At 47.2% G+C, this 26,880-nt stretch overlaps 2 protein-coding genes across 3 annotated transcripts in view; one reads left to right on the top strand and one right to left on the bottom strand.

Moving 5' to 3' along the window:
* The window catches only part of frem3 (Fras1 related extracellular matrix 3), a 35,180-nt gene extending 19,314 nt beyond the window's left edge, over positions 1-15,866 (top strand). The window contains exons 7-24 of the mRNA XM_084465650.1: positions 2,279-2,428; positions 2,950-3,159; positions 3,748-3,945; positions 4,413-4,577; positions 4,837-5,019; positions 5,327-5,457; positions 6,225-6,383; positions 6,787-7,090; positions 7,474-7,605; positions 8,084-8,415; positions 8,829-9,021; positions 9,580-9,684; positions 9,883-10,010; positions 10,303-10,437; positions 10,848-10,974; positions 12,964-13,151; positions 13,961-14,107; positions 14,324-15,866. Of these exons, the coding sequence (XP_084321776.1) occupies positions 2,279-2,428; positions 2,950-3,159; positions 3,748-3,945; positions 4,413-4,577; positions 4,837-5,019; positions 5,327-5,457; positions 6,225-6,383; positions 6,787-7,090; positions 7,474-7,605; positions 8,084-8,415; positions 8,829-9,021; positions 9,580-9,684; positions 9,883-10,010; positions 10,303-10,437; positions 10,848-10,974; positions 12,964-13,151; positions 13,961-14,107; positions 14,324-14,920 (3,584 nt within the window). The 3' untranslated portion in view covers positions 14,921-15,866. The remainder of the gene's footprint in view (positions 1-2,278; positions 2,429-2,949; positions 3,160-3,747; positions 3,946-4,412; positions 4,578-4,836; positions 5,020-5,326; positions 5,458-6,224; positions 6,384-6,786; positions 7,091-7,473; positions 7,606-8,083; positions 8,416-8,828; positions 9,022-9,579; positions 9,685-9,882; positions 10,011-10,302; positions 10,438-10,847; positions 10,975-12,963; positions 13,152-13,960; positions 14,108-14,323) is intronic.
* Positions 15,867-16,020: 154 nt separating this feature from the next.
* On the bottom strand, positions 16,021-26,781 carry smarca5 (SNF2 related chromatin remodeling ATPase 5). Of its 2 annotated transcripts, XM_084466181.1 has the most exons (25): positions 26,527-26,781; positions 25,790-25,909; positions 25,512-25,678; positions 25,226-25,249; positions 24,852-24,952; positions 24,626-24,726; positions 24,361-24,540; positions 23,945-24,100; positions 23,646-23,777; positions 23,441-23,509; positions 23,159-23,268; positions 22,750-22,976; positions 22,209-22,330; positions 21,788-21,940; positions 21,510-21,642; positions 21,103-21,251; positions 19,236-19,358; positions 18,865-18,972; positions 18,640-18,753; positions 18,390-18,512; positions 18,147-18,279; positions 17,902-18,020; positions 17,464-17,676; positions 17,099-17,209; positions 16,021-16,600 (listed from the first exon to the last, which is right to left on the bottom strand). In XM_084466181.1, the coding sequence occupies exons 1-25, from the start codon at positions 26,602-26,604 to the stop codon at positions 16,535-16,537; spliced, it is 3,132 nt and encodes a 1,043-aa protein (XP_084322307.1). In that variant the 5' UTR covers positions 26,605-26,781; the 3' UTR covers positions 16,021-16,534. The 2 variants fall into 2 exon arrangements, with proteins under 2 accessions (XP_084322307.1, XP_084322308.1); XM_084466182.1 differs by lacking the exon at positions 25,226-25,249.
* Between the last annotated feature and the right edge of the window lie 99 nt (positions 26,782-26,880).

Below are 26,880 nucleotides of genomic sequence, written 5' to 3'. Positions count from 1 at the left end.
GTCAGTAGTTTGTCGAAAAGATGACAGTAAATTGCCATACAAATATTTTACAAAATGTTTTATCACAAATAGTGCTGTATTGCTATTATGTACATTTGTGGCAGGCATTTGGTAGGAAGAATCTGCACAACACAGTCTTACAAATTGTATTGACAACAGAGTTATAATGAAGCCAGGAGAGACGGTAATGATTGTTTGATCACCTTCACCTTCCTAACTGACACCTCAATTAATCTCAGACTCTCCGACCACTGCTTGATCACCCAGCAACACCACCATCCCTTGGGCCTCTCTCATGGGGTGGTCTGCCCGTTATGGCTAGCAACGAGATAGCGGTGAACAGGTGTCGAGGGGGGAAAATAGCCACGCTTGCTAGCGCTATGCTATCCTTCCTCCCCTATACGACAGATACAAAGACATCGGAGAGAGAGGTGTGTTTTCTTGAGCCCCTGGGCCCCCTGGTTCTCCCCATTCATAGACATCCAGCGAAGCACAGGAGAAACAGAGGACATCCCTTTGTCTGAGGGTCCAAAAGGCAGGTGGTGGTGATGGTGGTGGTGGTGGTGGTGAAGGAGGAGAAAAGGCCTTATTGTGCAGGCCTTTTTTCTATGTCCAATGACAGGCATGTTTTGGCACTGGCCCTCTGATGGTATTCACTGCAGTGTGGAGCTGTATTGTTGTTGCGGAGGGTCTTTTATTTTGAAAGGGCACTTTGAAGAGAGACCCCATGTGAAATGTGTCACTATTTTCGATCTCTTTTTTATTGTTGGGATCCCACTGTGAAAATAATCAGTTAGAAATCCAAAGAATAGCTGCTTGCAAGCCTTAAGCGTCACACTAGCCTCATCAAGCTTTTGGAACGAATCACCCGAGAGTCCCCCCACTCTCTCATCCCTCGTCCTCCATCCACCACCACCACCACCACAGTGTTTACCTCCTGGACCGGGTAGTTCTAGCGACAGACGAGCGGGCTGGAGTACACCCATTCCTGCCTAGGGAATGTGGAACTGGAGGAACAATCAAACTTGACTGTGGATAAATAATGGGGGGGTGCATTCCCAGACGCATGATGAGACAAGAGGAGCCTGCCCAGGGTAAACGTCCTCCATTGTGGCGCGGCTTCTTGGTGGGTCCCTGGTGTAACACCCCCTCCATAAAGCTGGAGGAAGCGCTGTGTGTGTGTACGATGTCTGTGTTTGTGTTTATTTGTGGTCATTTGTCTGTCTGTGTGTGTGTGTGTTTGTGCAATAGTTTGTTTATGTGTATCCATGCGTGTGTACAACCACCATCCCGGCGAAGTGAACCTGTGGATGGGTGCCAGGCCAGGGGGCATCAGGGCTGCATGGTTTCATTTCTTCCCTTACCCCCGCCTCCCCCTCATCCCCCTCCACCCCGGCCAGCTTGACGGCTGGCTGGCTGGCCCCCAAACAGGTTGACAATGCGTACAATCCACTCCAATCCTGATCCACTCCTGATTTCACATGGCGTATGTTTCACATGGGTTACTTTTCTCATGGAGAAGCCCTTTAGTGAGTTGTTGATGAAAAGGGTAATTATGTGAAAACTTTTACCGCCACAGAACCGGTGGTGAGAGTGGCGCGTATATAGGCTGGTGAGGAGAGATGCAGTGAGTGTGTGTTCCAGGGGTCTCAAGCCTTGCCCTCTGTAAGAAGAAGAAGTTGCCTCCTTGTCTCCGACAGCCAATCCCCCCCCCCCCCACCCCCTCTCTCTCCCGTCTCTCTGTCTTATCAGATGCCTCATCATCAAACACCATCCCTCTCCTCTTGGCAAACTGCTGTGCATGCAAGTGCAGACATATGGACACACACACTTTGTTGTTTAGGTCCACGTTGATAGAGTAGTGTGTGTGTGTGTGTGTGTGTGTGTGTGTGCATGTGTGCATGTGTGTGTGTGTGTGTGTGTGTGTGTGTGTGTGTGTGTGTGTAAACGGGGAGGAATCGGTCGACGGTCAATGATGGAGCTCTTTTCCTGAGCAGAGTCACTAACCCGATCCGACCCTAGCTAGACATGCTGCTATCTGACAATAGAACGTAATTAAAAGCAATACACGAAGTAGCACTACACATTAACTGAATTAACAGCGTAAACACCAAATTACCTGTCAAGCTCTGCTGTAAAAAAAAATATAGCCTTTTATCCAGACAATAACAACTTCTGTTTCAAATCAAAAGGTAAAAAAAACCTGAAATCCAAATCAAATTTCTGAAATGAAGCACGAACCAAACTGACCTCTGTTCCTCTGAACCTTGACCCCCAGAGCCCTCTCTGTATTTCGGGGAGCCAGAGTACTCTGTGGACGAAAGCGCGGGCTACGTGGAGGTCAGGGTGTGGAGGACCGGCACCGACCTGTCCAAGACCGCCACCGTCACCGTGCGCTCCCGGAAGAGCGAGCCTGTCTCCGCCGAAGGTAAGACAGGAAGTGACCATCCGCAATGGCGCCACACCTACTCCAACTGCTTTGGTTTCATTCGCCAGTCACACATTGATGCATATCCTGTTTGTACATAATTCCATTACTTGTGTTTCCCGTTGTGCTCACGCTTTTATTTTGAAGCATGGGATGTTCATGCTTTCATTTTCAGCTGTATAGTATTTGTTACTACCTTGAATTTGTTTGTTGAAATTTTGATGCTGTGATCGAAATAAACACTCATTCATTCATTCATTCATTCATTCATTCATTCATTCATTCATTTTGAAGTACTAGTGTTAAAATGAGTGTGTTTCAGTTCAAATCAGTCTTTGTTTTTCCTTTATATTTTATGGGCTTTACATTTCATGGACCGCCTTCACTTACGGGACAGTTAAGGGACAGGTCAGAATCGAACCCGGGTCACTTCAGGGCGTATTGCCTGCGGGGGTCCCGATCGATCAACCAAGTTCCTTTGAAATGCTCATCGGCGTAACTCAACATTTCTCTCTGGACAGCGGGTCTGGACTACGTGGGCATCAGCCGTAACCTGGACTTTGCCCCGGGCGTGACCATGCAGACGTTCAGGGTGACCATCCTGGACGACCTGGGCCAGCCGGAGCTGGAGGGCCCCGAGGTGTTTGACCTGGTGCTCCGCATGCCCATGAACGCTGTGCTGGGGGAGCCCAGCAAGACCACCATCACCATCAACGACACCTTCAGCGACCGTGAGCCCCCAGCAAACACACAGGGGATATATACTGACACACATGTGTGTACACACACACACACACACACGCATATGTATACTGACACACACGTGTGTACACACACACACCCATATATATACTGACACATGTGTACACACACACACTATATATATATATAATAACACAAACAGACACACACACACGTATACTGTATGTACAAAAACACACACTCACACGTACACACACACCCATATATATATATATATAACATACACACACACGTATATGTACAAAAACACACACACACACACACACACACACATATGTATATTCTCAAATACACCACACACACACACACACACACACACACACACACACACACACACACATCTTTATAAATTGTTCAGTCTACAGACACATTTGTATGCATCTTCACGAACACAGAAAAAAATGTATCAAATGAATGAAAGTCACAGAGCTCATTGCTCTATTTGTATTCATTTTAATCCTCTCCAATTCATTTGAAACAATTTTGCACCTTAGGCTGGAGTTCCATGTTCAACCCCCCTGCTGTGTGTGTGTGTGTGTGTGTGTGTGTGTGTGCAGTGCCCAAGGTGCAGTTCAAGGAGGGGAGCTACAAGGTGGACGAGGCGGACGGGGAGGTGCGGGCGCTGGTGTACCGCAGCGGGGACGTCAGCCTGCAGTCCACCGTGCGCTGCTACACCCGCCAGGGCTCCGCCCAGGTCATGATGGACTACGACGAGAAGCCCAACACTGCAGCCTCCATCATCACCTTCTTACCAGGTACAGCCGGCTGTCTGTCTGTCTCTCTCTCTCTGTCTGTATGGCAGCTACTCAACACTACACAGGCTAGTGTGGCTAAATGTAAAAACCCTGTTTTTTTTGGTCAAAGCCGTTCTGGCCGTACTAGAATTCGCAGCAGCATTTTCAAAACGCCGTCCCTCTGCGTAAGACTGTGTGGTCAGAAGGATCTCCTGTTCTCATGGATCCATATTAGTGTGGACACTATCTATCCATGTCTATATCTTATCGTATACATGTCTTATCTATATATCCATGTACAGTATATATATCATGCCATATCTATCTATATATTCATCCATCTATGTATCATGTCTCTATCTCTAGTCCTCAAGTCTTCCTGTACTCAAATGTCTGTCTGTCTGTCTGTCTGTCTGTCTGTGTCTGATGTCTGTCTGTGTATGTGTGTGTGTGTGTTCCCCCCCCACCTCTTCCTCCTCCTCCGTCAGGTGAGAGTGAGAAGCCGTGCGTGGTGAAGCTGGTGGACGACTCCGTCCACGAGGAGGACGAGGAGTTCCGCCTGGTGCTGGGATCCCCCGCCAGCAAGTCCTCCTACGGCGCCTCGCTCGGGGAGAAGAAGGAGGCCCTGGTCACCGTCACAGACGAGAAAGACAGTAGGTTCTCAGTCTTATGGGGATTGTAGTTCTGGAAATGACCAAGTTCGTTGAAATGGCTGAGGTATGGCTACTACCAACATAAGTATTGTAGTAGTTAGTCGTCCCCATATTAACTCCTTTTGCCTGTACTTCTTGGCCATCAAAACAAAAACCTAAGTTTGATCGAGTCTCCACCTGAACTACAGACGAGACCCCCAAACGTAATCCTCAAAAACAACAACAAACAATTCATTCCCCGTCTTTCTCTCCTCCGCAGAACCTATCATCCGCTTCTCCGAGATCAAGTACAGCGTGCGCGAGCCCCAGGTCAAAGGTCAGCTGGCCCGGGTGAAGATCCCCATCCTGCGGGCGGGGGACACCTCCAAGGTGTCAGTGGTGAGGGTGCACACCAAGGACGGGTCGGCCACGTCCGGAGAGGACTACAACCCTCTGTCCCAGGGTGAGAGAGAGAGAGAGAGAGAGAGAGAGAGATTGAGAGAGAGGGTTGGACTGGGGAATGGGGATGTAGTTTACGGGATGCCGAAGGAGGAATCACAATGCGTGGTCCATAAGGCGAGGGGATTTGTAGCAACGTGTGAAAACAGCATACTGAGTGGTCTGTGTGAATATGTCAGCTACCTCCTGGGCTGGAGAGGGCGGAACGTGTTTCTAAGAGAAGGTCAACATGGCTGTGCCCTGTGTGTGTGTGTGTGTGTGTGTGTGTGTGTGTGTGTGTGTGTGTGTGTGTTTTGTGTTTCCGTTTTAAGACGTGGTGTTCAAGGAGGGCGATAAGGAGCACTTTGTGGAGATTGAGATCTTATACGACGGCCAGCGGGAGATGAGAGAGGCCTTCATTGTGCACATGAAGCCCGACGACAACATGGTGGCGGAGATGCAGGTGAGATGAATGCACACACACACACAGTCGCATGCACACATAGACACACACACACGCGCACACACACACACACACACACACACACACACACACACACACACACACAGACACTCAAATAAACACCATAAAAATATCCCATGCGTGCACAAGTATGCTCCCCATAGCTGCACGCGTGCGCATGCGTCCGTGGTCGCGGGCCACAGTTAAAATAGCCGCGGGGCTGCAGCTGCCCTGACTGTCAGCGTGGTCGAATCAGGGCCTTATAAAAAGCTTTTCCCCCTGGAATGAGATGCTGCGGCGGAATGCAGCCTCCATAGATGGACCTATAAACAGATCTACACAGCATTCTACCCACGCAGACACAGAAACACACGCACACATACTGTACGCTCAACGCGGTCACCCACGCTGTACCCAACACTCGCCACCTTTCGTCATGGAAGAGAGTGGAAGATATGAGATATGAGTGTCGGTAGGTGATGATTGTGAAGGAATAAAACAAATGATTGGTATCTGATTGATTATAGATCTGCATTACTTTCATATTGTATGTGTTATTTTGGGGTAGGAAAAGGTAAGGATGAGTCCCTACTAATATTAAGCAAAGAGAGAATTGTCCTTAATAATAATTGGAATAAAAAAATCTGTCCTTCCATGTTTGTGTCCTCCCCGAAACCAAATCCCAACACTGGATCTGGATCGTGTTTGTGCCGTTTAAAAAACGATTTGAAAGACACGTCCTCCATCTTCTCTCCACTCGTGGCTAGATGAACAAGGCCATCGTGTACATCGAGGAGATGGACAGCGTGGCGGACGTCACCTTCCCCGCCGTGCCCCAGGTGGTCTCGCTCCTCATGTACGATGACACCGCCCGCACCAAGGACAAGCCCCGCCCCCCCACCGGCTACCCCGTCGTGTGTGTCACGGTGAGCAGCGACCTCAGAAATAATATGAGATTATTGTTATTACACGACGCAAATGACCGTCTGTGTCCTTTGTTTGTTGTGACCTTCTGTCTTGGGTCCTTGTCAAGCGGTGGCCCAGTTGTGTTCATTGTGTTCGTTGTCAAGTGTGACAAGTGTATAGTTGTTTTTTAAGAAACTTTCTTTGCAAACTTGTGTATTTAATCCAATTACTCAAAGTAGTTACTCCAATCTTCAGTGCATGCTTTGATTCAGTTGCTTTGGATAAAAGTGCTAAATGTAGTGCGTCATGTATTTTTTTTGTGTTCTCGATATACCTTCATTTTATCCTTTCAAAATAAAAGACCTCCACTAAAAAACCCATACATTTTTTCCCCTTCCACTCCATCTCCGCCTCCATCCCCAGGCCTGCAACCCCAAGTACCACGACTTTGACAAGACGGGCTCCATCTGCACGGCGGAGCACATCAACGACACGCTCACCCAGTACCGCTGGATGGTCAGCGCCCCCACCGGCTCCGACGGAGTCACCAGCCCCATGCGGGAGGTGGACACCAACACCTTCTTCACCAACACCAAGTCCATCACGCTGGACTCCATCTACTTCCAGGCGGGCTCCAGGCTGCAGTGCGCCGCCCGGGCCTTCAACGTGAACGGGGACGCCGGGCTGGAGCTCACCAGCCCCATCGCGGTGGTCAGCAAGGAGGAGGGTGAGTGACGAGGAGGAGGAGGAGGGGGGAAACGTAGGGCTCCTGTAACCTAGACATGGATTTTGGGGTTGGTTTTTTTGTAGTAGTTTCCATATTCAAATGTCATGTTTTTTAATGCAGTGTCGTTTGGCTTCTTCGACACCCATATGGTCAATCTGGCACTTCAGAGTTGTATTGAGGGATTATTGAGTGATTTTTATTTATTCATATCGTTATATTGATAATTGGAGAGTCCAAGTTCCACCCCTACAGAATAAAACAGACCCTCGCCAAATGTGCCCACTCGGATGGCAACACACCAAACGTGGCCATCACACAGTGAGATCCGTTGTCTGGTTCGCCATGCGGTTTACATGAGTGACGTTCTCTCTCTCTCTCTGCAGGCATGTGCCAGCCTCGGGTCCCCGGCACCGTGGGGGCTGAACCCTTCTCTGCCAAGATCCGGTACACGGGTCCCGACGACCCTGACTTCCCCAACCTCATCAAACTGACGGTCAACATGCCCCACATGGACGGTAAGTTCCGGAGCTCCCTCACCCCTTTACATGTTACGTTCTTACACGCAGAGTAAAGAACTACAAAACAAACACACATTTGGTCGTCTAGCAGATGGCTTTAGCCCGAAGCGAGTAGTAAGGCTGAAACAAAGCATCCGATCAAAACCGGAGCTACGAGCAATTGAAATACTGCACAACCTGGAGTCTCAAGAAAACAACAAATGGCCTACCTGCAGAGTAGCTGTGGGAATCAGGGACTGTAGCATTTCTTCCTTACCAATGCACACTCAGCAGCTAGCATTTCAACACAGTGCCTCCAAAACTCAACAGAGCTAGAACATCACTGTGACCATGACCTCAACGATTCCACAAGTCTCATTGGCTCCCCAAAGGTAAACCGGTAATTACTTGACCTCCATTCACTGATGGCCGTTCTTCTCCCTCCCTCCATCCCTCTGTCCCTCCCTCCCTCCGTCCGTCCGTCTCCCCCCCCCAGGCATGCTGCCGGTGATCTCCACCCGACCCCTGTCCAACTTTGAGCTGACCCTGAGCCCGGACGGCACACGCGTGGGCAACCACCGCTGCTCCAACCTGCTGGACTTCAACGAGATCCAGACGGGCCACGGCTTCATCACCGACGCCACCAAGAACCCAGAGATCATCGGCGAGACCTCGCCCTACCAGTACAGCGCCGGCATGCGCTCCACCAACTCCCTTCGCTTCTACCGCAACCTCAACCTGGAGGCGTGCCTCTGGGAGTTCACCAGCTACTACGACATGTCCGAGCTGCTCAACGACTGCGGGGGCTCCATCGGCACCGACGGACAGGTAGGGAAGCCGCTCACGCTCCACACAGAAAGAACAGTCTATAGACGCCAAGGGGTACCCAGAGCTGGTGATGTGAAGGTGACCTTCTAGCGCTTCTAAAAACCTTCTCCTTTTGTGCTTTAAAAAATGCAATACGTTGTTCTTCATGGATATTGTTTTTCAGTTGTTTTCCCCTTTTTCATCTTCAACCATTCTACTGATCAAATTAAACAGATAAGGAATGTTGGCATGCACATATATTTCGGAAAAAGAGTTTATAAAGTAGAACACGTTGGTGAATCACTTAAAAGTCACGACGCTCGGTTCTAAAACGACTGCTCTGGAATACTACATGATATCAGGGCTGTGAGTGTGCTTCAGTATGCTCCACAAAGTCCCTCCTCATCGATCCAGGAACCATGTCCCTCCCTCAGGTGCTGAACCTGGTGCAGTCCTACGTGACATTGCGCGTGCCTCTGCACGTCTCCTACGTCTTCCACTCGCCCGTGGCCGTGGGAGGCTGGCAGCACTTTGACCTGCAGTCGGAGCTCAAGCTCACGTTCGTGTACGACACCGCCATCTTGTGGCAGGACGGGATCGGCAGCCCTCCGGAGGCGGAGCTCCAAGGTACATGTAATCACCGTTTTATCTTTTAGGACAGTGATGTGTAACCTCTTTTTTGAGGAACCCTACCATTAAACAATGTCAAGCCCATCTACCCTAAAATTTTTCGGTTTTTTCCAGTTCAATTAGTAGGCTATTTAAATACAAATATATTTACAATTATCCTATATTACATTTATTTTATTGTAAATTACTTTAATATTACTAGACTTGTGTTTCTGGTGTGAGCTGCTATAACTCTTTAATTTAAGTAGGCCTAGCCTATATTTTAATAATATATCCATATTAATAATCCACCTGCCATCTCGAGTGACGTGGGTAACAGACCACAGATAGTTATGAAGGAGCAATACTATAGCACACAAGACAGAAATATATTAAAATATATAAATGAATCAATATTTCTATCTAAATCCTATTTATTCCAACCGCTACACTCCATCCTGCTACCGTCTAACGCTGCCCCCTGCTGGCGGTTATGGGTCAACAACATGCACTTCTGCGCAACCTTGTTGTGAAACGCTGGGTTGGAGGGCCTGACGTGTGCTGTTGCTTTCGCAGGAGCCATGTATCCCACCAGTATGAGGATCAACGAGGAGGGACGCCTGGTGGTCAACTTCAAGACAGAGGCTCGCTACAGGGGACAGTTTGTCATGTCACATCCAGGTACGCAGACCTTTGATTAATTACCCGGGATTGGTCACCTGTGATCAGATTACATTGTGACAGACTGACACACATCCCTTATGGTATATGAATGTCATATGATATCAAGGAGCTGTCTTTATTACAATACTTATAGAAAATGATACTCCATTAGCAAATAACTAACAAATTGTTGCCTACGTGCGTGTGTTCATCCAGGCACCAGTCAGTCCTCAATGGTGATTTGTGCGGACCACCCTGGGCTGACCTTCACCCTGGCACTGGTCAGAACTGAACCCACCTACAACCAGCCCATGCAGCAGTGGAGCTTCATCTCTGACTTTGCTGTGAGTTCCCACCCAGCCCCATTAACCAATAGCATTCAGTTTTGCTTTAGTCACATACAAAATTAATCATTAACATTTCCAAAGCACACAAATAAACAAACATAGAAGTATAACTGCAATCTATATTCACAATTAGCTCAGTTAAGAGTTTTGTATTTTTTATTACGCTATATACATTTCTCAGTAGAAAAGTATACTTCAAATCTCCAATGACCCGTTTTATTACCTTTGAATCATAATGTTCACAGGGAAAACCTGAAAGGAAGTGCTGTCTTGTGTATTTGGCCTCTAGGTACGGGACTACTCTGGAACCTACACAGTGAAGATGATCCCCTGCAGTGCGTCTCCCAACGGGGAGTTCAGCATCCCTCCGGTCTGTCACCCCAGGGAGCCCATCACCTTCGACATGGACATACGCTTCCAACAGGTCAGTCTCTCCCCATCAATAGTCACATTAATAGCTCCAAATACAGCCGATCAATATGAGTCAGTTAACTAGTTCCCCTACCACTCTGATTCTAGTGTTAAGTGAATAAAATCATCTCCGGCAAGAGCACACTGTTGATTGTGAGGTTGATCATACAGAAAACTGGGAAATTGTTGCCAAGTATTATCCAAAACAATTCACTGGGAGAGCAAAAGGATGGGAACATCAGGAATTATAGACTAGGGAAATATATTTGATGTATATGGTCCAGTCGTTTTTCGTTGAATCAATTACTTTATTCAAATTACACAAAGAAAACCCTGAGAGCTAAAGTCTAACTAATGTAGATGATGAGCAGCCCTGCAGACGTCCAACACAGCATCCTGTGCAAACCCTTTGTTCCTCTGCAGGTGAGCGACCCCGTGGCAGCCGAGTTCAGCCTCAACACGCAGATGTTCCTGCTGTCCAAGAAGGAGATTTGGCTCTCTGATGGCTCCATGGGCTTTGGAGAGGGCACCGACGCTGCCTTCTCAGACGGTAAGAGCATTGACCCCTGGTGAACTGCAATAAAGACTTTCCACTGCTGTAGACTTGATTAAATTCAGATTAAATGTTCCATACACCCATATAAGGATGCAGCCACAGAAATGAAGACAACCCGTAACTTCAACCTTTAGGTAACCTTGCAAATTACTGGACCACAGCTCATTTTAAATAGATCTACACAACCTGGGCTCCAGTCCATATCGGGTATGTCACACCAATGTCTAACACACGGGCAAGCTGAAGGGCTCAAAAAGTTGCATTAACTTGTACGCCCAATATTCTTGTGTACTTGCTTGTTAAAGCACTTTGTTAAAAGTATAAATAGTGTCTTGGCACACTTTACTCAATGTCCAAGGGCAAGCTAGAGATTCCAAAACTCTTAAGACCATGAAATAACCCAGCTGATATGCACACATTTTGCAGTCAACTTCCATTTTTATTTATTATGAAACCTTTTCCACGAGTTGTTCCAGCCAAAATCCTACATAGTAACCCAAAATATATTAATTTATTAAACAAGTGGTAGGTCACTGGTTCAGTAGACTTGTGTAGGTCAACTTTGTATTCGTCCTCTTATTCCGTCATGGAGAGACCCGTTGAACCGCCAACTGGAAGAATAGCATTTTAATACCAGTGACAACATTTTAAAAAGAGCATTCAAATAGCTAAAAATAGAGTGACAGCACCATCTATGGTTAGACTCAGGTCATTGCACTTAATGCGTGAGGATTTTATAGCCTTCCTGGCAAGCCAAAGAAGAAGCATTCAATCAGGTTAAGAGCAAGTATAAATGCCGCATGATCAATATATAATTCAAAAACTAGTGTTGTAATAAAGTATAAAAGTCAGTGGAGATGTTCTCTGAAAACTTTGTGACATTTCATGACTGTTGTTTCATTTGGCCTCTTTAAGAGATCAACCAAACTATTCATCACAGCCACTGGTTAATTGACCATGGCCACACCAGTCTGTTGCATGTCAGGCAAATGACCTGATGTTGCTACTGGTACAACATCATAGTTAAAACTCTTCAGGGATTCTGACAAGCTTGTCAGAAGGAGCCAAATAATGTTTCGTAGTTGACGTTTCCGCTTGTTAGTTTTCGCTTTGCCACATCGTTTCTTGCCAAATATTTGTCAATTATGCCATAGTTGCACCATTACCAGAGCAGTCAAGTTCCAGTGTACATACTGTTGTCCCCTCCCCCGACACACTCTGGAGGGGCCACAGGGGGCCCCCCCAGAGTCAAGTCAGGCAGCTCGTCAACACACAACCACATACACTGCATTCAACACAAGTTAATACAAAAACATTTAAACACCGATTACAGTTTACCTAGCACACAAGTCAACACAAATCCACATACACACCACTGCACTCAACACACAAGAAGCAGTAACGCAACAACATGGTTCACCTGAGGCCGACTGCCCAAACAGATCCAAACATCCTCAATCAGTTCATAACATAATACAAATTGGGTTGCTTACTGCACCGTCTGTTGAAGCGGCAAGCTGGTGGTCACGTTTGTGTGGATGGTTCAAAAGCATGCAAAGAAGCAGCGACACTGCAGGTCCATTCATTAACTGGGTTTGGTGTGTGCACCATAATATAGGAGGTACCGTGACACAGGTGAACGTAATTAAGAGCTAATGACAACCTCCACACTGATTGGCTGAGCGTCTGTGAGACGCTCGAGAAGAGAGCGAAGACTAAGAAAATGGAGCTAAATTTCATGCTCAAGTATACTGTTTGCTCTCATCAACACATACGTTACATACCTACATCATACAGTGACCCAAGTCTGGCCTCTTATTTTAAAATAAGCCGTAGAAGAAGCAGTGTCACATGGGTCTGACTCATGTTGAGTGAGAAAACTTCACTCCCACTCAACTTTAGCTAATCTCTCTCTCCCCCTCTCTCTCTCTCTATCTCTCTGTCCCCCCCCCCTCTCCCTCTCATCCCATCCCCCGTATGCAGGCTCATCCATCTATGGCCGTGTGATGGTGGACCCCGTCCAGAACCTGGGCGACTCGTTCTCCTGCAGCATTGAGAAGGTGTTCCTGTGCACCGGCGCCGACGGCTATGTCCCCAAGTACAACCCCACCAACAAGGAGTACGGCTGCCTGGCCGACGCCCCCTCCCTGCTGTACCGCTTCAAGATCCTGGTAAGCACGCCCTCTGCTCTCCTACTACTGTTTAGTCCCCAAGCTGCGGCTTTCGGTGAGAGCATCCTGCGCAAGGATGCCTTCAGGTTAAGGTCTAATTATGGTTCCACGGTGATGATGTGCGCTTCCCAAAATTGTTAACCTTGCGACGCAGCAGCAAGGGCTGTGACTGGTCCGCTCACTAAAACCTGACACAGAACCAAAACAGGTTCACGACTGCGTCTAAGCCTCTTAATTAATAATCACAGCAAGTGCAAACACATGTTCAGTAGTGCAATGCGTACAAAAATCCAGAGAAAAAAATATATATACACACACAAGCCAATAAGTGAATGCATATGTACCAAAAATACAACTGTATACACTCTATACTGGCATCCAAAAACTACAAACAGTGTGACCTCATTCACTATTCACAAGATATACATAGGCTACATGTCAATAAACAGTCTGTGCAAAATTGTGCAAAATTGGAATATATTGTGAGGACTAATCTCATGTTCACTAATAGTAGCTCTCCATAGAATAAGCAAGTATACACAAATCACCTGTCACACATCACTAAGCAGGGCATAGCAGGGCATAGTCTAAGTTACTCAACACAGGTTATATATCTACATTACATACAAAGGGTATCAACTGGTCTGCGCAAGGTTGGTCTATAGCATAATCATTAAATATCTACACACATACTCATTGAATATTTACAAAGGACATCTCAATGCTGAAGGTCTTGATGGATGATGGATGAGAGTATGTGATGTCTTAGAGGTTTTATGTTTCTGTGTTCTGCGGGGGGGGTTGTGCAGGACAAGGCCCAGCCAGAGACACAGGCGTCTGTGTTTGGTGACGTGTCCTTCCAGGCCAGCCTGGCCCAGGACACCCCGGGAGGCCTGCCCCTGGTCAGGCAGCCCGGGTCGGACGGCTTCACCCTCTCCTCATCCCCACTTTTCCAGGTCTGGATGCATTACAGACACACACACACCCACACAAAGATAGATACACACACACACACACACACACACACACACACACACACACACACACACACACACATACAAGTATGCAGACACACACAGCCACACACAGATACTGTACGTACAAGCAAGCAGATACAAACCTGCCCCCGCCCCCAGATGTCTGACCCTTATCCCCCCCGGGTTCCCCTGCAGGTAGCGGCCGGTCGCGAGTGGTTCATCCACACCATCTACACCGTCCGCTCACGGGACAACGCCAACCGCAACAAGCGCGGGCTGGAGTACCTGCACCACAGCATGTCCTACGTGGACCCCCCCGCGGAGACCCTGACCCCCCAGGAAGCCCGCCGCAGCCGGCGCTCCGTGGCCGCCTCCTCCTCCTCCCTGGGTCCCGCGGAGGGCGCCCAGGACATCGGGGCGGAGAAGAGCCGCGGCACCAACATCCAGCACATCGCCCTGGAGCGCGGCGACCGCCCGGTGGTGGGCCAGCGTCAGCCCGGCCGCGACTCCCTGCCGGTGCTGGAGCGGCCCCGCCCGGAGGGCTCCGGCCGGGAGTCCCCGCTGGACTCCTCCACCCTGCCCACGCTGGTGGGGCTGGCGGGCCTGGTGCTGCTCGTCTGCCTCATCGCCGTGCTGGTGCTGCTGCTGCTGAGGCGCAAGAGACGGCAGAGGAAGGAGAAGAGCAACGGACAGTCGGCCGCCTACGCCACCTCCTCGTCCGCCGCCTACAGCGGCTTCACCCCCGGGAGGTCGGCGGGCGGGTGGAGCGGCTCGGACAGCTCCGAGGTGTAAGACGGTGGAGGGCGGGTGGGGTTGTTACCGACCCCCCCCCCCACCCCCTAACGCACACAGAACTCTCCCCACAACCCCTCCACCAAACTCTTTTCCACCACCACCACCACCACCATCACGGTGCCTTCGAAGCCCAGCTTTCCGAGCACTGAAGCCCAGTTAGAGTCCACCAACACTTCAGGCCTTTATTCACTTCCACCCCAGAGTAAGACTAAGGCAATTGGCCAGGGGGGGGAAAGCAGTACAGTATAATCATTTATTCTGTGTTATATAGCGGCCGTAGGCCGTAGACCACGCTGCTATTGGACACAGAGCTCAAATTCAACCTTCTGCGCGGAGCTCTTGATGTCCTGTTAACTGCTACTGTAAGCTGGTCTTTCTGCACCGTTTTTAAGATTTTACTGCTGTGGATGAAAAGAGATGGGGAAGAGCCCTCTAATATATTATTCGCCTGCTTCATTTGTTATGTTGTGATTTGAGGCTTGTGAATCGTGTTTAAAATATACATTTATTTACAGCAGTCCAAGAGAGACGCTGTCTGTTTCAATTCAGTTAAAGGTATTATTTTTAAGGAAATTAGTTTACCTAGGTGTTTTATATTAATGTGATGTGTCCACGATTGTGTTTGAGAGAAAATGTATTGAATGTTGAAGCTGACTCAGTGAATGAAAATGTACATTTTATAATTATCGATTGCTTGGTAAAGCCTCCCTTACCCCTCTGGCCACTTAATACCGAGACGGTGCTTTTTTTGAAAGGGTTTGTCCCTTTCATCCTCCCCTTATTTTTCCACATTTGATTGGAAAACCACGAACGAAACAACCACAAGTTGTTTAAATAGCAATACAGGAAGATGTTTGTGGTATTTATACTCTGGTCAAACTTGAAATTGATATATTTTTATGATGTCCTAAGAAAATAGTTTTGAAATAAAGTAAATCATCTTTTTTGCACCAAGATTAGTCCTTTCATAAATGGTTAGCTTGTATTTTGTGATGATTCAACTGTGCATGTGGATGTATATTAATTGGCCAATACAAATGTACTTTTTAAAGCAAGAGTCATGATTCTTTCAAAGTAAACATTTACACTTATTTAAATATAAAATGGGGAAGTTTATTAGTGACATTGAAAAAGACACTGTCTACTTCACATATACCAAAGTAAGGGAACGAGTGATTCTTTTAGACATAAAAAGATACATATCCTTGCAATCAATGGAATGTGGTATAACCAACGACATAAATACATTTATCTCAACAAACTCAAGTTCTAGTAAAAATATCGTTGCAACCAAAACTACCCAGCTGCAATACTGAAGTCACCAAAAAGGCAGGCCTGCAAACTATTATTTTATAATAACCTTCTACAACCAAACCGACTCTAGTTTGGAAATCTTCAGTCCAATGGGAGGTTGTATACAGTACAAAGGTCACACACCTGCAACGAAAATTAACAGACTAGGGACACTAGGACTATAGTATGGTGGAGCTAGCGGCTGTTATTCGTCATTCACGATATACGTGCTGTACACCAACAGGTTGTAGAGACCTGTACACCAACAGGTTGTAGAGACCTGTACACCAACAGGTTGTAGAGACCTGTACACCAACTCTACAACTTCAGCTTCTTCCTGCGACCGCGGCCATCTGGGTTTCCGTCCGACTTGCGTTTCTGGGCCTTTAGGGACAGAAGAGAATAGTTAATTTGTAGTTTTTTGATCACCATCCGGAGTAATTGAGGTTCAGGTTTAAAGTGGCAATGCACAACATTTCAGCTAGCTCGTAGCCTAAAATTACCTGGACACATCTGTAGCTAATGCTGATTGATTGTGATTTAAATAATGTTATCAATAAACTCTCATCCTATAACTCATATTCAAATTGGTGGCCAGCCTGTACCTCTCTTTGTTTACAAGAATCTTACTATCAACACCCCTAAACCGCTCCCACACATTCAAACCTGACAGCACCGCTGGTTCACATCACACAGTTGAACAGCCAGTTTGAGTGGACAGAACACATTGTTTTTTGAATTCTGAGAGTCTCACCCTACTAACTGGAAGTGGCTAAACCTCACACATTGATGAACTATCGTTTTTATTATTTTATAAACCATAAAGTTGCACTGTTCCATCCTCTTGCTGATGGTTGACAAGGACCTCCCCTAATAACTTACAGAGCCGGACTTTGGACCCCTCTTCTTCTTCTCAGCCTTCTCCCTCTCCTCCAGCTCCATGTTCTCTCGCTCTATCAGCGTGATCAACGTGTTGCATCTCCTCTGGAGTTCCTGTGGACACCAAAGAGCCATCAGGACAGCAAAACAAAAACATACACCAAAGCTGAATCTGTACTAGCTATAAGGGATCAAAATTAAACAAAGTGCCTTGGTCAAAACAAACAACCACAGTATTTTCGTCCTTTGTGAAAACAAATCTAATCTAATTATAAAATAACATCAGGGCAGAAAGATGTCTGTATCTACAGCAGTCTAATGACCGCTTTAGTAAAAGACGTGATCGATGATCGGTCAGAACTCCCTACCATGGCGGTCCTGGACTTGAGGAACCAGTCGAAGCGGAACTGCGGGGAGTTGCGGATGCACTGGCGCAGCTCGTCGTACACGCTCTCCTTGTCGAAGCCCAGCTTGTGGAGCATGCAGATGAGGAAGCGGTCCTCCTCCTCCGTGTAGTTCTTGCCCTTGTTGGTGCCGTAGGAGATCCGCAGCTGGTGGAAGGGCGCCTTGTAGCGGCCGATCTGGACCAATGCATGAGGAGACTTGTTAAGCGATTGTCAACGTAGAGCATTAAAAGACGCATGAGGATTAGAAGATTCCCTTCAGAGGTCAAACCTTAAGGCCATTATTTGTTATACTTAGAAGAAAAAATGGGTTTCAATATTTCAATTATGCCAGTAGTTTTGTCATCATTCTCAATGACTGTTATTCAAGACAGGAAAGCAGAAAATGGCCTGAGCAGCTACCTTGGAGTCCAAAGCCTTCTTAATGCTGATCCTCCTCTGGATCCTAGCCTCTCCTCTCTCAATCTGGGCCATGATCTTCTCAATGTCCTGCAGCTCATTGCAGCGCTCCCAGAACACCGCTGGAACAAAGACACAAGCCAACGTTAAGACAATCCTCAAACACCACTTCAATTAATACAACTATTCCAATAATGTTAAATATACGTTATATTTTCCCTGCAACACAATGCAAGCTGGTCAATTACCGGAATACTCCATCACTTCTTCTGGCGTCTTGCCCTCCACTTCTCGGGCGATGTTCTCAATGTCATCCCTCCCCCACTTCTCGTTGGCCTTGATGAACTGGTTGAAGTCCCGCTTGTTCCAAATGGTGAAACCCTGAACAGAAAGCGAGCGTTAACAAAGACATGAAGACAACCCACTGTACTTTTATCGTATTGATGGTCAATTAGTGTATTGCCTGTGACCAGCGCGGCCCAGAGAAATACCTGGGAGAGGAGGTTCTCCTTCTCCTCCAGCTCCTCCTCTGTGAGAGCCTCAGCCTCGTCGATCTTGGCCTGCTCCTCCTTCTGGTGCTGGGCCGAGTTGGGCACCTCCGGGTTCCGGGGCACCTTGAGGGGGGAACCAGGACGACACGCATGAAGCATCAGGAAACGCCCAACATTGATGCCCAACAGCGATGACGACGGTGTAGAGGTCAACACATTCCCTTTATCAACAAGATGCATGTGGTGCTACCTTATAGCCAATGGTCTTCCTGTAGAACAGGATCTCCTTCTCCAGGAGCTCAAACAGACGAGGAGGGAAGAACTGGAAGTCCTGGACGTTGGGTTGCTTTGGCGGACGAGGAGCCTACACAGTAAAACAAAAAGGGGATGGTAAAAATATGTAAGGTGCGTTGAAACTTGGGTAGGGTCTTGCCGCGGCCTGTACCCTGGCCTGTGTCGAGCAACGGGAGGCTACCTTGGGGGCTTTGGGCTCACTGACGCGCAGGGCTTCTCTGAAGTAGGCGTCCACGGCGTAGTTGGCCTTACGCTCTCTCTTGGGAGGCTCGATCCAGTTGGTGATCACCTGGACAACAGGGAAGCCAGAGAATGATACAATGGAGCAGTGAACACAATCCAATTACTCCTTAATTAAACAGCGGCGTTCTGGACCATTTGAAGTGAGCCAGTACAGTAGAGGTATTCAGCTTTGCTCAATTTTGAAGATCAGATGATTTCAGGAGTCAGATATTTATATTCTACACATTGTTAGTGGATGCTTTGGGGGCCCATAGCCATTGCTTTAAAAGTTTTCTGACACATAAAAAGCAATTCTTTGGCGCCCTTTACCTTCTTCTTCTCCCTGTAATCCTCTCCCTCGAACGTGTACACGCTGCTGTTCTCCGTGTCCATAGTGAAGTTCTTCAGGGAGCTCTCGCCCATGGTGGCCATCTTCTCCTTCATCTCCATCGTCTACGAGACATCCATAAAGTCAGCAAAAAACATGACTTACTCATCTAGCGGGGAACAGCGTTTACTAGGGGTTAAGAACAAAGATGGCTGCTAGGGGAACAAGGCCCATGGCTAGCAGGTAACCCAGGTGATAGTAGAAAAAAAATCATGAGCCTGAACTTTTTTCCCTGGGAGGTAAGCGGGCCCCTAAGCCAAGATATATGCCCTGATCAACATAATTGTCAAGCAGGATCCAGGGGTATGCTCTCCTGGAGGGGTATGCTCCCCTGGAGGAAAATTTGGATAAATAGTCCCTTAAATGATAGATTCTGGTGAATTTTGTGGAAATAAATTCACAACATTCAGACATAAGATGAACAAACCAAATATAAGCCTATATTACAGTAGCATCTTTGTGTAGAGCACCAGAGCTCTTGGGACCCTGGGCCTGGTAGGCCTGTTCAGTAATCCATCCCTGCTTTTAACTAGTCACTTACCTGCGTGCTTATTGCTTGTATAGCATACTGAGACTACAGATACTACAGCCATACCAAGAAAGGTCAGTAGGTGGCAATTATAATACTCCAAAGTAAACTAGGAATTGATTAGTAGCCTAACCATTGACTAAAGGGCATATACAAAAGTGACATTCATTTTTCTGCAAAATATGCACCATTTATTTTAAATACATTTTGAAACAGTTACAGTGCAACAAAAACGTATATTATACTGCAACCCAAAAGTTGTTTATTGAAAACAATTTGCTATGAAGAGAATACTATTTAATAGAAAACTAAAAAATATAGCTTACTAAAGATAAGATATAAGATAGCTTGCATGCTGCCTCGAGACAGACAGATGCGTAAGGGTGGGTTTATCCTCCGCTAACTTAATTACTCTATAATAAAAGTAACTAGTTACCAGGGAAAGTAATTATTTGCGTTACTGTAAAAAAAAAAAGTAGCTATATAGATGCGTGTGTCGTTGTGAGATGCTTCATTAGATTCATCGACAAAGTCTTCGCTCCTGGACATACTGTACACTTTACACGCATGTTCTTGCCTTTGACCTCATTGAATTAGTGCTTTTATCACCAACTTGAAAATGCCAACTTTTCATCAGATTGCTCCGGACTCGACATCTCTGCTGCTTCTTTGAATCTGTTTGGTGTGTGTGGTGCACGTGGCCTGGCTTGTGTGTAAAAACACTGGCTCAGATTGGCAACCATGACTCTGCCTTAGCCAATCATAATCGCTTATCTCGTAACCCACCCGGTCTCCTCACTAGCAGTTTGTGTATGGAGCCAGGGGTGCATTCGGATTACGCAGTTTATTCAAATCAATTCATAGTAACGCACTGCATTTAACGTTCAGTAACGATAACGGCGTTGTAACGATGGAAACAGTAATTAGTTGGATTACCCCGTTACTGAAAAAATAATGGCGTTACCTAACGCTGTTCTTTTAAACGGCGTTATTCCAAACACTGATGGTAAACACAAAACACATTCGCACGTGGAGTGACTGCTGAATCTGGATCAATATGACTGGCCAAAAGCCAAGACTAGCCCCTACCCTATTTCTGATTGGCTTAAGTAGGAGATGTGGTTAGAGTTACTGGTGTGGTTAGAGTGAAAGCGCCTCTCCGATCTTGGGAAGTGTCAGACCACGCAAACGCAAACCTGATTATTATTTTTTCGCAGACACGTCGGTACGCCGGAATTCCGGCGTGGCGCCGGAACGCTATCAGCCCAGGGTAACCTCACCTTCCTCTCGCCCTTCTCCAGCAGAGCGTCTATGTCGTCGTCTGTGATCTCGCTCTCCTTGGAGGCAAACACGTGGGTGGCCCCGTGGCGGATGATGGACAGCATCTCGTCCTTCCCCAGCTTGTTGGCACTGGGGTCCACCAGACGTCCTGCAATGGGAAGACCAAGGGGCATCTTAGGTCAATGAAAACAGTAGGCTTTACATGTGGGAGGAACATGAGAATAGTAATAAAAACATTGCCTCTAAATTAGATAAATCAAATTGAAGACATTTCAAAAGAAAATTCCCAAAAAGGAACGATGATGTTAAGACGTGGTAAAACTGTTGAAAACGTCCACTGCACCAAGCCACCGGGGAGGGGCTCTGAATTATCCAATCGGACAGACAGAGCAGGAGGAGGGGCTACCTTGCTGGATGACGATGGAGTCTAGCCGCAGTTTCATCTCGGCCCTCTCCACGATCCTCTCCTCAACCGTGTTCTCCGTGATGAAGCGGAACACGCGCACCTGCTTCTGCTGGCCAATCCTGTGAGCTCGGTCCTGGTGGGAGGGGGGGTGGAGTTTAAGCAAACAGACATAAGAATCCCCTGTTGCAAGAATCCTTGTTGGAGACACTAGTAGAATGAGACTGTTTGTAACCTCCATAAGCGGGAATTCCAGGAGTCACGATGAGGCAGCTACTGACCATGGCCTGCAGGTCCACCTGGGGGTTCCAGTCCGAGTCGTAGAGGATGACCACATCGGCCGTGGCCAGGTTGATACCCAGGCCTCCTGCCCTGGTGCTCAGCATGAAGATGAACTTGCTGCTGTTGGGCTCGTTGTACGCATTGATGGAGATCTGGAAACAAACGGGGATTCAGTCAAACCAAAAGGAATCGGCAGTTGGTGATAGTGCATTTAAGGACGGAAGGCATCGATGAGCAGGTAGGGGTTAAGCATCTTGCTCAAGGAGGCTTGCAAGTATACTAGTCACTAGAGGGTTCGAACCATGAACATTTGGTCTGGGAGTCAAATACCCTAACCCAATGGTATAATCCCAGTCCAGTAGTGTTGTCGGGCTCCCCCACTGAACACTAAGGTAAGGAGCCTGGGTGCAGGCGTCTCACCTGTCTATCCTCATGAGGAGTCTGACCATCCAGGCGGCAGTAGTTATAGTTCCTCCACATGCAGTAGTCCTCCAAGATGTCCAGCATCCTGGTCATCTGGCTGAAGATGAGGATACGAGAACCTGGAAGTCCAACCGAAAGAAAGCGGTTAAACAGCCAGCAATTTACGGAGAGCAACGTACAGTACATTTTATACAAAACATTGTCATGAGTTATTTAGCAGAACATTTTTAGATGCATTCCATTCATGATCAGGTAGGTGTTGGGGCATCTTCCTCAAGGTTCCCTAAAGGTTCAACAAGAGGGGTTTGAACCCAGAACGTTTCAACAGGGAGTCAAACATTCTAACCCTGTATAATTGTACTGAAGAACGACCTCCCTCCTCACCCACCTTGCAGATGTTTTCTACCCACCCTGTTCCTTCATCTGAACGCGTTCTGCCCACCCTGTTCCTTCATCTGAACACGTTCTACCCACCCTGTTCCTTCATCTGGTCGCATTCTACCCACCCTGTTCCTTCATCTGGTCGCGTTCTACCCACCCTGTTCCTTCATCTTGGGCAGCAGCTTGTCCAGCACCATCATTTTGCCACTGTTGACCGCCAGGTGGAGGTCAGTGGTGTAGGGCGGGCCGGGCTCAGCCCCGTCAAACAGGTACGGGTGGTTGCAGCACTTCCTCAGCTGCATCAGCACGTTGAGCAGGCGCATCTTGTCCATCTTGCCGGCAGAGTTCAGGATGTCGATGTCCTTCATGAGGATCTTGGTGTACCTGTGAGGTCACGGTGTGTGGGGTTAACTTTTAGTAATGTTAATCAATCAATCAATAACCTTTATTTTCCCTCGAGAGACACTGAGGTTTCCCTCATTTACAGTGACGACGAGCAATGTGGATCTTAGCAAAATCTTATCTAAAGCCAGGGCAGCTATGGACTGAAGGGTGAGGACACTTACCACTCTCTCTGCATCTTGCTCAGGCCGACGTACATCTTGATCTCCTTCTTAGGAAGCAGAGACTTCTCCACATCGGCTTTGATACGCCGCAGTAAGAAGGGCCGGAGCACCTGAAGTTCAAAGACAAGCACAATCAGAGCTGGAGGTTCCCCTGAGGACACCCTGTCAGAGATTGCACTAGGCAGCATGAGGATTTGCATTTGGAATTGTGTAATAGGGGAACAACATTTAATGAATTTCTCCTACGGGGGATTAATAAAGTTGTATCGTATCATTACTTACAGTGTGAAGACGTTCAACCAACTTTGTATCACCCAGGCAGTTGTTGGTGTCGAACCAGGAGTCAAAGTCCTACAGAAACCAAAAAACAACCAGGAGTTTGATTTACGTTAACACAGCAAAGCTACCACATTGAAATTATTTTCGGTTTCCCCAATGGAGATTGGTCATATATACACACACAAGAGGTCATGTGTAGCATTCTTACCTCTGAGGAATTGAAGACGTCGGGGAGCAGGAAGTTGAGCAGAGCCCACAGCTCGTGGAGGTTGTTCTGCAGGGGCGTTCCAGTCAGCAGGAGGCGGTTGGTGGTTTTAAACTCACGCACAATCTCTGAAAGCTGTTGAAACATACAGAAATTAACAGAGTGCCCTTGCTTTGGAAGCACATCAAATCGCTGGTGGTGTTCTGAATTCTCAGGAATTCTCTGTGGATAGGTTTTTTCGTGAATCCAGGAGGCTTTGCTCAATTGTAGAAAGTTTGAAGGCTTGAAGGGTTTTTCCTGACCTTGGACTTCTCGTTCTTGATCCTGTGGGCCTCGTCAATGACCAGGTACCGCCAGTTGAACTTCTTGAAGACCGCCTTCTCGATGATGAGCATCTCATAGGAAGTAACGCACACGTCCCACTCCCCTGGCAGCAGGACATCTCTGATCAGGGCATTCTGAGAAGGAACAAATTAAACATTAATCTTCATGGTACCCCTAGGCTTTCAGTTGGAGACATAAGAGACATGAGACACATGGAAAGGTTTTGCACGTGACAAACATCAAAATGCCAGTTTGATATCATTTCAAAACAGAAGCAGAAAGAGAGGTTATCATGTTGCATGAATTAGAGCCATTATACGAAAGTGTTTGACAATGAAGACTCACCGAACAATCAACCAGACTAGAGACCAGCCAGCTTTAGGGGATAGCTTACCCTCTGTTCCCTGTCTCCGATGAGGCAGACGGCACGGAGCGATGGGACCCAGCGCTTGAACTCGTTCATCCAGTTGTACAGCGTGGACTTAGGCACCAGCACCATGTGGGGGCCGGGGATGCTTCTGTAATGCTTCATGTAACCCAGCAGGGAGATGGTCTGCAGAGTCTTCCCTAATCCCTGCGGACAGAGGTACACAGTAAACCTCTAGTCACCCAACGTGGGTAAGATGCGTTTGACTGCGTTGTGGTGGTGCAGTGGGTACCATCTCATCGGCAAGGATGCCGTTGATTCCGTTTTCGTACAGAGAGATGAGCCAGTTCAGACCGCGGACCTGGTAATCTCTCATTTTACCCCCCTTTACATCTGAATGAGGACGAGAGAGAGAAACCATCGAACGTCAGATCATGACGCTTCCATGCAGACCATTACTCTTCTATGCAGACCATCTGCCCGGGCTCAATGGTTCTATGGCCAGGGTTTGTGCTCACAGGAGGGAGAGTCGTCGAAGCGAGTGCACACGTTGGTGGTCTTGTTGCTCTCACTCAGGAGCTCCTCGTCCTCCTCCTGTTCGGTGCGACGATGCCGGTTGCTGTTCAGAATAAGAAATAAAATTCAGTTAAGAATTGAGCGAGGAAAGTCTGGGGGAAAATAAATAAATGTGAAAAGATGTGTTTGACTATAAATATACTAAACTATAACTACAAATGTCATTTAGTCACATTTAAAGTTATCTTTACATTTTATTTAATCATTGTGTGGTATGTGTAACATCGTGTCATGTTGTGGTGCCAGCACAGACAGACAGATTATTTTTGTTCCATGTAGAAGAAAGAAAGGTTGCGTTACTCATAAGTTTCATCACCTGTTGTCTATTTCGCCTCTCTGTCTGGTCATGAAATTGTTTTGAAGAGAAAAGCGAGAGAATTAATGGTGTACGGAAACAATCGGGTTGCAAGTCGATGCAATGCCTGCCAATGTGTCAGTGATTGCAGCCATGCGGCTTTGCGCCCCAATCAGTATTGCCGTAAACTGATCCTGAAGATAGTGCAGGGTATCCGAACCTGGACTCACGTGCATATTGGTTAGTAAAAAAAAACGGAAAAGTCAGATTAAACACAAGTGTCAATGACTTTCTATGGTCAACTTACTCTCCTACAGATAGGAGGTTTTGTTTCTCATCTTTCTTGACGCGGGGGCGCCCCGGCTTCATCTTCAGCGGAGAGGTTGGAGTCTTTTGCGCTGCTGGTTGAATGAAGTGAGCAAATACCTCTGTTTGCTTCAGCAGGTATTCAAATCTGTTGGTTCGATCTGTTAGCTATAAATGAATGACAAATTATTAATTTGTTAAGAAAGGACTCCAGTCAGATTCGCGATGAAATCATTCAAAAAAAAGGGAGAGTTCAGAATATAAAGATGCTTTATTTACCACTTTCTCTTCATAGGCAGGTAGCCCTTCCGTCGGTTGTGACGATGAGGCATCTTGAGCATCCTGCCCGGCCTCTGATGACGATGACTCTTTACCTGCATCTGAAGAGTCGGACTTTGCCTATACAGGAAAATAGTTAGGGTAAAGTCGTGTTTTCCAGTGACCAACTGTCCCTCTCTGTTTACCAATTTACGTGAAGTTGCGTCCCTAGAAGGTCTTTCGTAAGGCAGCAACAGTGCGCTGTCAAATATCGGACCACAAAGTGCGTGCAGCGGATGGATGAATGAATGACAGCCGCAAGTTGACTGCAGCTTCTTTCTGAACTCCCGATGCTAAGCTAAAGTGAACGCTTGAAAACAAAAGGCATGGTCGCTGAATACTTCGTGGGTGAAACAGCGAAGACAATCTTATCACGCAGCCATTCAGTGGAAAAGAAGACTTACTCAGTGGGAAACAAGTGGGGAGAATAGAGGCATTTAACATGGCACGATGACTAAAGAGCAATCTGGTCGCAAAGTTTCCCGGCAGCATTGTTGGTCCGCACAGTCCCGTGTGGTTAGCTTTGGACGAGTGTATGCTAGCTAACCATCATAGCCGCTGTATCTGGCCAAACCGAATATATAAATACGAACATTGTTATTTGGTGTGGTTGAATCGAGATTATACAATCACAAAACCTAATATTCAAGTACATGTTTGATACACATGACCAAGAACGTATTTAAACATCATCTTACCTCGGCTGGTGCGGGTTCTTCAAGTTTCAGTTCAGTCGGTTCTTCCCGCTGTTCCACGCCGCTTGGACTCTCCGACATTGTTCTTGAATTACCTCCGCGAATCGATGATTTAACGCGGTTATAGAGTTATGATGTGGTCCTTATAATGTCGCTATGTGACTCTCCGAACCTCGTGTGATTTGATGGGAAATACCGAATTGTTGATAATGAAAGACAACAAACGATCACCAGCAGCACATTGGCGCGGTTGCTAGACCTTTCTTCAACACCCGCGTTCACTACGTAACGCTGCCCGGTTTGCGTACCCTATCGCGAGAGTTGTTCGTAGCGAGATTGGGCGAAGGCCGAAATTAT

Source organism: Micromesistius poutassou (assembly GCF_964030765.1).
Source record: "Micromesistius poutassou genome assembly, chromosome: 3".
Taxonomy (NCBI): Eukaryota; Metazoa; Chordata; class Actinopteri; order Gadiformes; family Gadidae; genus Micromesistius; species Micromesistius poutassou.
Note: the sequence above shows the minus strand (reverse complement) of the source record. Positions and strands in the feature narration are given on the sequence as shown.